This window comes from Sphaerodactylus townsendi, linkage group LG07 (assembly GCF_021028975.2).
Source record: "Sphaerodactylus townsendi isolate TG3544 linkage group LG07, MPM_Stown_v2.3, whole genome shotgun sequence".
Classification (NCBI taxonomy): domain Eukaryota; kingdom Metazoa; phylum Chordata; class Lepidosauria; order Squamata; family Sphaerodactylidae; genus Sphaerodactylus; species Sphaerodactylus townsendi.
This window is the reverse complement of record NC_059431.1, coordinates 3407939-3418460: the sequence shown is the minus strand read 5'-3', so window position 1 is coordinate 3418460 and position 10522 is coordinate 3407939. Positions and strand designations below refer to the sequence as shown.

The 10522-nt window shown below is 57.2% G+C and overlaps 1 protein-coding gene across 1 annotated transcript in view; it reads left to right on the top strand.

Annotated features, from left to right (window-relative positions):
• Positions 1–480: 480 nt before the first annotated feature.
• The window catches only part of IL11RA (interleukin 11 receptor subunit alpha), a 10224-nt gene continuing 182 nt past the window's right edge, over positions 481–10522 (top strand). The window contains exons 1-9 of the mRNA XM_048503352.1: positions 481–550; positions 969–1158; positions 2266–2489; positions 2747–2910; positions 5117–5258; positions 5666–5761; positions 6282–6384; positions 8907–8989; positions 9504–10522. The exon at positions 9504–10522 is cut by the window's right edge and continues 182 nt beyond it. Coding sequence (XP_048359309.1) covers positions 481–550; positions 969–1158; positions 2266–2489; positions 2747–2910; positions 5117–5258; positions 5666–5761; positions 6282–6384; positions 8907–8989; positions 9504–9520 — 1089 coding nt within the window. The 3' untranslated portion in view covers positions 9521–10522. The remainder of the gene's footprint in view (positions 551–968; positions 1159–2265; positions 2490–2746; positions 2911–5116; positions 5259–5665; positions 5762–6281; positions 6385–8906; positions 8990–9503) is intronic.

Here is a 10522-nt window from a genome sequence, read left to right as displayed (position 1 = left end):
TCGTCCTCGTCCTCCTCTCAGGACAGGACTCACAGAAGGACTTACAATCAGAGGTGGGATCCAGCAGGTTCTCACAGGTTCCCGAGAGTAGGTTACTAATCATGTGTGTGTGCCGAGAGGGGGTTACTCATGGGTGATTTTGCCACATGGTTTTTGACATGGTTACGCCTCTCCTCTCAGCAGTAGCGCACAGAACTTGAAGCAGTCTAGCAGGAGGGGCACCGGCGTGCGTGGCAGCCTGCGGCTGCGTGCATTCGCTTCCCGCCCAAGGACCGGCGCAGCGGCTGCGTCCTTGCCACAGCCCCGCCCAGGAATGCCCCGCCCCCGGAATGCCCGGCCACGCCCCCGTCGTGCCCCGCCCAGCCCCATTGGCGCTACGCCACAGTTTGAATCCCACCACCATGGGAACCTGTTACTAAAATTTTTGGATCCCACCACTGCTTACAATCCGTGTTCCATCTGATACGTAGCAGTCGTGGGATGCCCCCATCCCTGGCGAACCTGCCGTCCAAGGCGAAGCACGCGCAGTCCAACGTCCTCAACCCCAGAGGCAAAAAGGAGCTCCTCCCAAGCAACGGGACAGCTCCTCTTTTCAGACCCCCGATTGCCCCCCCCCCTCACATGCGTTCGTGGGCCTCCAGCCAGTCTGGGCACTAAGGCTTGGGGCTGAAGTACAACAAACCCGGGGCCCCTCCAATCCAGACGCTCCTCTCATTTGAATGGGATTCCTACTTTCAGGGCAAAGTTGACAACACAGAGACACTGGACGGCAGAGCCACGCCACGCGGCCCCTGGAGCCCATGTTTGTGGCCTTCCAGTTGTAGCAGAATCTAGTCTGGGGGTGGGGGTGGAAGTGAGCAGACTTGGGCTTGGCCTCCTTGCCTGCCTGCCCTCCCCTATCAGCAGTGTCTGCTCCCAAAAGCTTTCCTGCTCCCCCCCCCCCCATTATCTGCCCTCAACTGCCCCAGTTCCTGCGTCTTCCCTTGCAAATGTCATCATTGGTTTCTTTGGAATGAAGAATGGAACGTCCTCGAGGCGCTTGCGGGACTCCAGTGGTTGCGCACACCTGCCTGTAGTGGGCAGGCCCCGGCACAGCTCTAGCCTACGAATCATCCAAGCATATAAGTATGGTTGCCATCCTCCAGGAGGGACCTGGAGGTATTCCAGAATTGCAGTTGGTCCTAAGATCAGAGATCAGACCCCCCTGGGGGAAAGGGCAGCTTTGGAGGACAGGATGTGCGGTATCGTTGCATCTCCACTGAGCTCTTTCTCAGCGTGCTGTAGTGATTAGGAGCAGGTGGATTCTAATCTGGAGAACCGGGTTTGATTCCCCACTCCTCCACCTTGGCAGAGGCTTATCTGGTGAACCAGATGAGTTTCTGCACTCCTACATTCCTGCTGGATACCCTTGGGCTAGTCATAACTCTCTCAGCCCCACCTGCCTCACAAGGTGTCTGTTGTAGCCAGAGCTGTAGCGAGGGTTTCGGGCGGCGGCAGAAGCGGGGGCGGTGCTTGCAAGCGCTGCAACGGGAGCTTCAGCAACCGCAAGTAAAGGCGGAAGAGGGTTTGAGGAGCATTGAAACAGAAGGTAGAGGGGGTTTGACAGTCTTTTGAAGGTGAAACAAAACGGATTATAAATTGGAGACGAAAAGAAAGTGAACTCTGCGGGCATGGCAAAAACTTGAGGTGTGCCTCTCGCTTTAACTATTCACCAAAGGAGGAGGTGAAATGCGTCAGAGCAGAGAGACGGGCGGAAGCTGAAGAGCCGGGACGCTGGGAGGTGAATGAGACAGAGTGATGTAACAAAGGAGGAGAGGAAAGCAAGAAAAACAAAGATTTACCTGCCTCACAAGGTGTCTGTTGTAGCCAGAGCTGTAGCGAGGGGGAACTGTGTCTGGGGCACGTGTGTGACCTGGGCCCCTGCCATGGCCCCACACGCCCCTGCCCTGGAATGCCCCCAGAACACCCCAGCCATGCCCACGCACCAGCGCGTGCCCCGTGCAAGATGTGCCCCCTGGGCGTTACGCCACTGGTTGTAGGGAGAGGAAGGGAAAGGAGCTTGTAAGCCGCCTTGAGTCTCCTTACTGGAGAGAAAGGGGGGGGTATAAATCCAAACTCTTCTTTCTCCTCCCCAAACACCACCCTCCCCAAGCTGTATTGCCTGGTTGCCAGGAATTTCCCCAGCCCCAGTTTACAACCTGATGCACGCACCATCCCCAGGCTGCGAGAGATCTCTTACGCGGCCCAGGAGTGAGTCGGGAGAAGATGGTCGCTCAGCAGAGCCGGCCTGTCTGAGAGCCCCCCTCTCGGTTTGTGTGTGGACAGGTCCAAGACCAGCGACGTGGGGCTGTGCCTCCAGGACCCTGCGCACCCCCACTCCTGCACCGTCAGCAAGTCCCAGTTCTGGAGCACCTACCGCGTGAACGTGACCGAGGTGAACCCCCTGGGCTCCAACTTCCGCCTGCTGGACTTCGCCGTGCAAGCCATCCGTAAGTCGCGGGGGTGAAGGTGTGGCTGGGGGGAGCCGCCTCTCAATTCAGGAGCCAGAGCCTTAAATGGGGTTCACAGAAATGTGGGGAGTGGGATTTTGGGACTCTTAAAATATGAACATTTATAATGGAAATGAACCCTCCGCCATTCCTCACGTCCCACTCAAGCGGCCCAGGCTCCCGGGGGGAGGCCCATCAGAGCCTTCGTCTCCCTCCTCCATGCCTCTCACCCCCTCCCTCTGCCTTCTTCTCCCCAGTCAAGCCAGATCCCCCAGAGGGCCTGCGGGTGGAGCCCGTGCCATCAGCCCCCCGGCGGCTGCGGGTGAGCTGGGAGTACCCCTCCACTTGGCCAAACGAGCCCCATTTCCAGCTCAAGTTCCGGCTCCAGTATCGCCCCGTCATGCACAGCTCTTGGTCAATGGTGAGTCCCAAACGCCGCCACCATGTGGAAGTTCTGGCTGAGGGGCAGAATTGGGGATGGGGGGGTGGGAGGGGAGACCGAGAGGGGCTCTTCCTCTGTCATTCCAACCTGGAATAGGTATAGCGTTGAGTTTAAGAGACAGAGCACTCGTCCCATGTTCAGATTTCGCTTCATGCCAGCCAGCCTTCCTTAGGACTCAAGCAGATATTTCCAAGATTGCACCCCTTAACCACATTCTCCCGGAGCCTCAATTTGCCTCGGGGCCACATGGGGAAGACAGAGGAGGTTTAACCCTTCGACTCTCACTTGCTTCTGCTAGTGACAATCAGCTCCTCCAAATTTGGGCTGCACAAGGATAGTTTGCATTTCACAGACCAGTGGAGACGTGTCAGTCTTCATCACATCTGTTTGTGCCCATTAGTACGATCAGGTTAGTGATATTGGCCTGTCTTACAGGGTCGTTGTAATGATTACCGAGATAAGTGCCTTCAAAACCAAACGTGTCCTTCAAACGCTTCATGTTTATTACATCTTTTGCTGTGCCCACTTCAAACGGTTGTTGGCTTCTTTGATTCCAACGTTGTGTCCCCCTTTTCTTTCAAAGGCAAATTATTCATGAGTAACACCGTGGCTTGTTCTTGGGGGCTTTGATGCTGAGCCGGGTGTCTCACCAACACAAAGGAGCTGGGTGCCCCACCCATTCTACTTCCACCCCACCTGATGATAAGGAGAGCTTTGTAAACCTTTATTTCACGCTTTTGTATCATATTAGATCTATTGAAATAATGACAGATCTAATAGAGGAATATCAAAATAACAAGCCTCTCTATCCTCCCACAGCAGCAGCAGCAGCAGCAGGAAGTGTGTGCGTGCGTGCGTGCGCGCGCGCGTGTGTGTGTGTGTGTGTGAAGGGGGTGGGAGGGAGAGAGAATATCAGTTCTAGGACATGGTCTCCTTCTTCAGCAGAGTATGGTCCACCAATTTGTGTCTCACCAACACAAATTTCATGGCCGGGATCACCAGGGTGTTGTGAGTTTTCCGGGCTGTATGGCCGTGTTCCAGTAGCATTTTCTCCTGACGTTTCACCTTCATCTTTGGATGGCTTCTTCAGAGGATCTGTCCCCGGCTCTCCTAGATCCTCTGAAGATGCCAGCCGCAGATGCAGGCAAAACGTCAGGAAAAAATGCTACTGGAACACGGCCATACTACCCCGAAAACCCACAACACCCTGAAAAGATAGACGTTTGACTCAGGCACACCCTGTTCCTCGCAGAGGCTGTCTGACCAAACGGCTGCTTCTGTTGGCGCTTCCGAATTACCCCTCCTCCTCTGACTTAAACAGGGTTTAAAAAATATTTTTGCTCACAAATATTTCCATCGTTCCCGTCCAAGAAGGTTTGAGGAGCAGCCAGTCCCGAGCACACGCTTGCAGTAAGCAAGCAGCTGCAGCAGGGTTAGCCTGGGGGGCTTTTTCAAGGGCAGGCAGCTGACATGGGACCTCGCCAGCCCCCGTCCTCTGCCACCAACCAAGGAAGAGCCCTGGAACGCGCCCTGCCATCTCGCTTGCTGATAAAGAAGAAGAGTTTGGATTCATTCCCCACCTTTCTCTCCTGTAAGGAGACTCAAGGTGGCCTACAAGCTCCTTTCCCTTCCTTCCCAAGGAGGTTAAGAGCTCGTGTATCTAATCTGGAGGAACCGGGTTCGATTCCCAGCTCTGCCGCCTGAGCTGTGGAGGCTTATCTGGGGAATTCAGATTAGCCTGTGCACTCCCACACACGGCATCTGGGTGACCTTGGGCTAGTCACAGCTTCTCGGAGCTCTCCCAGCCCCACCTACCTCACAGGGTGTTTGTTGTGAGGGGGGAAGGGCAAGGGGATTGTAAGCCCCTTTGAGTCTCCTGCAGGAGAGAAAGGGGGGATATGAATCCAAAACTCTTCTTCTTCTTCTTCTCCCCACAACAGATGCCTTGTGAGGCAGGTGGGGCTGAGAGAGTTCAGAGAGAACTGTGACTAGCTCAAGGTCGCCCAGCAGGAATGTAGGAGTGTGGGAACACATCTGGTTCACCAGATAAGCCTCGGCCACTCAGGTGGAGGAGCGGGGAATCAAACCCAGTTCTCCGGATTAGAATCCCCCAGCTCTTAGCCACTACACCACGCTGGGGCCGCCTTCCTGGGTGGGGAATAAGCTGTGTGTCCCGCATTGTCAGGTGGAGACGGCCAACGTCTCCGAGATGATCACCGACGCCTTCATGGGCTTGGAGCACGTGGTCCAGGTCAGCGCAAAGGACTTCCTAGACGCCGGGAGCTGGAGCGAATGGAGCAGCGAAGCGAGGGGCATTCCCGCTCTGGGTGAGGCCCTGCAGCGAGACTCGGGGGAGGTCCGAGGAGGGGGACATCAGGGAGCTGAAGGGCACGGAAGCTGCTAGGAGGGGTGCAACTAGTGCAGAGCCTGGGTCCAATGGGCTGCACCCAGTGGGGAGCACTGCCTCTTCAGGAAATGTTGTGGGGAGTCAGTGGAAGAGCCTTGGCATTGCATGAACAAGGTTGCCGGCTCAATCCTCGGCATCTCCAACTAAAAATAGGACCAGGTGATGTGAAAGGCCTCGTCCCGAGACCCTGGAGAGCAGCTGCCGGCCGGAGTAGACAGGACCGGCCTTGATGGCCCAGGGAGGTCTGACTCCGCGGAAGGCAGCTTGGCGCCCCTTTTGGTCCTCTTCTCCCATGACCGGCCTCCGTGGCCCTCTGTCTCTTCCCAGGGCAAACCGTGGCACCCAGTGAAGCGGCCACCGCAGCCGTTGAGCCCGAGAGTCCGGCTGAGGAGCCCTCTCTGGCCCCCAACAACGAACCTGTCGGTATGTACCCAAGAGCAAGCCCCAGCTGTGAGGCTGGAAAGCAGGTCGGGGCGGGGGGGGCATGTTGTGTGAGAACCTGGGAGGGATGAGAAGGAAGCCTCAAAGTTGCCCATAAGCATGGGGGTGGGAAGAAATCCTGGTGGTCAGGGGAGGGGCAGGGGACCCCTCGGTGGGGCCCTGGGGCCTTTCCCCACTTACCTTAAGCCCCGCGCTACTCTCCTGAAGTAGTGCGGGGTCCCGGGGCACTCCCCACGACAGGGGCGGCGACAGCGCAGCCGCCCCGACGCTGCCCCTCTCGCGCCCCCTCAGCGCGCGGCATCCCTGGCGCTCTTGTAAAGGCCGCCTTTTGATGACCCCGCGCAGAGCGCAGGGTCGTGGGGACGCTTGAGCGCGCGGCATAGGGGGGATCCTCGAGAGTGGGGAAACACCCCTGGAAACCCAGTTTCTCCCCCCGTCCCACACGTGCACTGGAGCGACTGCTGCAGCATCAGCCCCACGGAAGGTCTGTTTCTGTCTCTAGCAGGCCGCAGCGACCCGCTGGAGAAGGTGGCCGTCCTGGTGTCCCTCGGAGTCTTCGCCTTCTTCGTCCTGGCAGTCATCCTCGTCTTTGCCTTCCTGATGTGGTGGGTGCCTTTGGCTCTGGAGGGGAAAACCACCCCTTTCTCCCAACAGCATTTCATTTGGGAAGGACCAGGACTCTGACGCCCCAGAACTGGCCCAGCGCCTCTGCCTCCACAGCCCCCTTTCCTCCGCCGCGCTGTTCTGTGTGACTCTGCCCACTGCCAAGCGCCAGCCCAGCCGGTTACGTGCTGTTGGCTCCGTTCTGGCTCTGGAGACAGGCCACTTAAAACAAGATGGAAATTGGTCATGTCGCCAGTGCTGGAGCGAAGAGGCGGAAAGCAGAAACGTCTCTTTTCCAGAGAAGGGAAGGACGGAGAGGCAGGACGGCCGTGGCCTCGCTGTGGGCTGGAAGGGCATCCGAATATCGGTGCCCATCTGGACCGGCAACAAGGGACAGCTGAGCCGGCCTCTCGTTCCCAGCGCTGGCCCCAGGCAGTTGAGGGTGGTTTTTTATTAGCTTCCTGTGACCCCCTTCCCTTGGCGGGCTCAGGGCAGCTCACCAGTTATAAATACAGTAATTAAAACAGTTAAAAAATAATCTCAATCGGACAACAGATGACTAACTAAAATACAAGAGGGAAGTGAAGGTGAGAGGGAAAGACATTCTCGAGAAGCCCACCCGCAGGACACAAAGCCAACCATGTGGTTCCCCCCAGTGGCCTGCCTTCAGAGATATATTGCCACTGAAAATGGAGGTTCCATTTTGCCTCCCTGGCTGATCTCCTTCGGCCTCTTCTTAAAGTTCTCTCAGCTGAAAGCCTCCTTGCTGCCAAGTAGCCGCAGAGCTCTGCATGTTAATCCTGTATTGTTTGAAGAGGTTTGTTTGTATTGTTGGAAGAGAGCAGCAGTGGTGTAGTGGTTAAGAGCAGGTGCATTCTAATCTGGAGGAACCGGGTTTGATTCCCAGCTCTGCCGCCTGAGCTGTGGAGGCTTATCTGGGGAATTCAGATTAGCCTGTGTACTCCCACACACGCCAGCTGGGTGACCTTGGGCTAGTCACAGCTTCTCGGAGCTCTCTCAGGCCCACCTACCTCACAGGGTGTTTGTTGTGAGGGGGGAAGGGCAAGGAGATTGTCAGCCCCTTTGAGTCTCCTGCAGGAGAGAAAGGGGGGATATAAATCCAAACTCCTCTTCTTTTTGTCTGGACTCTTCTTTCCGCCAGATTCACTGGGTGGCCCCGAGTCCTGGCTTTCTTTGAGGGAAGAAAGAAATAGTGTCTTTTTCGCTTCCCTGCTTCCCAGGCCTCCATCCCATCCTGCCTTTGTGGTCTCCCCGGCCCCCACCTGCTCATGTCTACCCCCTGTCAGCACAGGAACTGCAACTATAATATCCCTGGCAAATAAATATCATCCAAGCGATGCTTAAGTACATCCAGAGACAAAGAATCAGTCACCTCATGGGGGGGGGGGGGTGCCAGCATCGAATGCACCTCCCTGTCAACAGCCAGACTCCCTTGTGCCACTTCAGGCGTACAACAGAGGTGGAGGAATTCCCTACGAAGGGAAATCAACACACTGGCAGGAGAAAAGAGCCCTCCTGTTGCTGGTTTCCCACTTCTGGGGAGTTATTAACAGTGGGGGGGGGCTTTGCAAATGGACCCCCTCCCCTGCAGCCTGACATGGCCAAGTGGTCTGCCCTGCCCCTCCCCAACCCCCTGGTTCTGGTGCAGGGGGCCCCGGGCGACCCTCCCCACTTCTTCATTGCGTGATGTAGTGATTAGAGTACATAAGAACAAGCCAGCTGGATCAGACCAGAGTCCATCTAGTCCAGCTCTCTGCTACTCGCAGTGGTCCACCAGGTGCCTTTGGGAGCTCACCTGCAGGAGGTGAAAGCAATGGCCTTAAGAACATAAGAGCCTGCTGGATCAGACCAGAGTCCATCTAGTCCAGCACTCTGCTACTCGCAGCGGCCCACCAGGTGCCTTTGGGAGCTCACCTGCAGGAGGTGAAAGCAAGGGCCTTCTGCTGCTGCTGCTCCCGAGCACTTGGTCTGCTAAGGCATTTGCAACCTCAGATCAAGGAGGATCAAGATTGGTAGCCATAGATCGACTTCTCCTCCATAAATCTGTCCAAGCCCCAAGAGTGCTGGTCTTTCGGCTTAGAGAGCAGGTGCGGATCTCTGCTCTGCCGCAAAAACTTGCTGGGTGACTTTGGGCCCGTCTCCTTTTCTCAGCCCAGCCTACCTCACAGGATTGTTGTGAGGACAAAACAGAGGAGAGGAGAACGAGGCCCACTGCCGCTTTGGGTGTTGTTCCTTTTGGGGGAAAGAAGTAAAGTTGATAAATTAATACACGTAACCTCCAGATCCCTTCCTGTAGTCAAGGGATAGGCTAGAGAAGCAACAGAGGAAAGAGAGAAGGGGAGGAAACCCACAGCCTGCACCAGGGAGGGTCGATGGGGGGGAAGCTGCGGGAGCAGGGAGGGAGGGCCTGGGGTGATGCAGCCAGCCAGACCCCTGATTTGGGGACCAGGAGCTCTGAGCTGTCCGGCCCGCCTGGCTCACTCTCTCTCCCGGTTGTTTCCAGGATCCGGATGAAGAAGCACAGCAAAGAAGCCACGAAAAACCACGACCTGCTCTCGGCCACCATCCACATGAAGGCCTTGCCCAGTGAGTGTGGCCCCCGGGTGCTTTGGGGGGAGCAGGTGGGCCGGCAGGAGCGTCTCCATGCCCGACTCACAGGCCGGGAGAGGGGAACGCAGAACAGAGCAGACAGGGGTTGGTTGTCAGACACCGATCGGTGGCCCCCCAGGCGGTTGTGTCTGACTCACAGGTGACTTGTGAGCAGAGTGGAGGCTCCTTCATTTTAGCATCGGTGGGGGGAGAGGAGGGGAGTGCCCTGGCAGGCTGGTAGGATGGTCCCGAAAAAGAGGGCAGCATGGTCATCCATCAGCCCCTCTTCGCAACGTTCCAGAATGGCTGCATCCAAAACCCTCTGGTAGCTCTTAGCAACCGTGACTGTCTGGGCCACCCCCGTCCCTGATTGCTCTGGAGGCCCTGGGGCCAGATGCTGCCCCCACATAGGTGGTCTGGCCCTGGGTGGGCCACCAGAAGGACTCTTTGGCTTAGCTCCAGCGCAGGAGAATAGCCAGAGTTTGACCACCTTCTCTTTTTCTCCACGCAGAAGCCCAGATCTTGTAGCCAGAGCCAGCATTCCTCTGGCAGGGCCGCCCCACCCACAAGAGGGGCACGCCATCACTGACCTCGCCATTTGCAGCTGCCTTCGGACCCCAGCGCAATGCACAGCCGGTGCCCCCCTCCCCGTACACCTCAGTGCTGAAGGACTTCACAGGAACAGGACTTGCAGGGGAGGCCGACGGGGCGTGACTCTTGCTCGGGATCCGCCCAGCCCTGCTTCTCTTCCACGGCCTCCAAAGCAGACTAAACTCTGGACGATGCGGGGTCTGAACTCGCCAACAGTCTGTGTCCAGCAGAGGACCGCGAGGGCCGAAACCGAGGCCCCGGAGCCTGGCAAGAGGCATCACCTGGTGTAGGCAGGAGTGAAAAGATGGCTGCCACTGCTCCTGTCTCCCATGGCCCGTGTCCAGTGCGAGCCCCAGGCCCCCAATGTGGCTATGGTGGGGCACGGTGGGGCAGCCGCAAGTCCTGAAGGCCTCCTTCCAGGGTAGCGTCATTTCATAAGCAATCTTTGCTGGAGCCCAGAGCACTGTGGGAATCCTGCCCCCTCTCATTGGCAAGAAGTGCCAACAAAGGGATAAGCAGGGTGTCGTGTGTGTGTGGGGGCAATTGTGTGTGTGTGTGTTGTGTGTGTGTGTATGCACCTGGTTGCAATGGCCTTTTCCAGCTAGGAAATGGAATTCTGGGTTTCTGTGTATTCAGCCGTCTTCCTTGTACAGGTCTCGGTAAAGACATCAGCATTACGTAGTCGAAGCAGACGCCGGAGGCAGGGTGGGAGGGCTCCGGCCCGGTGGGTTTCAGAAGAGGCAGCTGGGGTGGGTGGGGGGTGTCTGCAGGATTCGTAGGAGGAACTGGACTTGTGCTGTGGGGCCGGCCAACTGCAGACTCTGACCATGAGGATTGCTAGGAAGTGAAGGAACGCCACAAGCCCCCTCCCCCACCCCGTCCGGTTGGGCTGTAAAGGTTGGAGGAACCCAGAATTCCTCTCCTGCTGAAGGGAAGTCT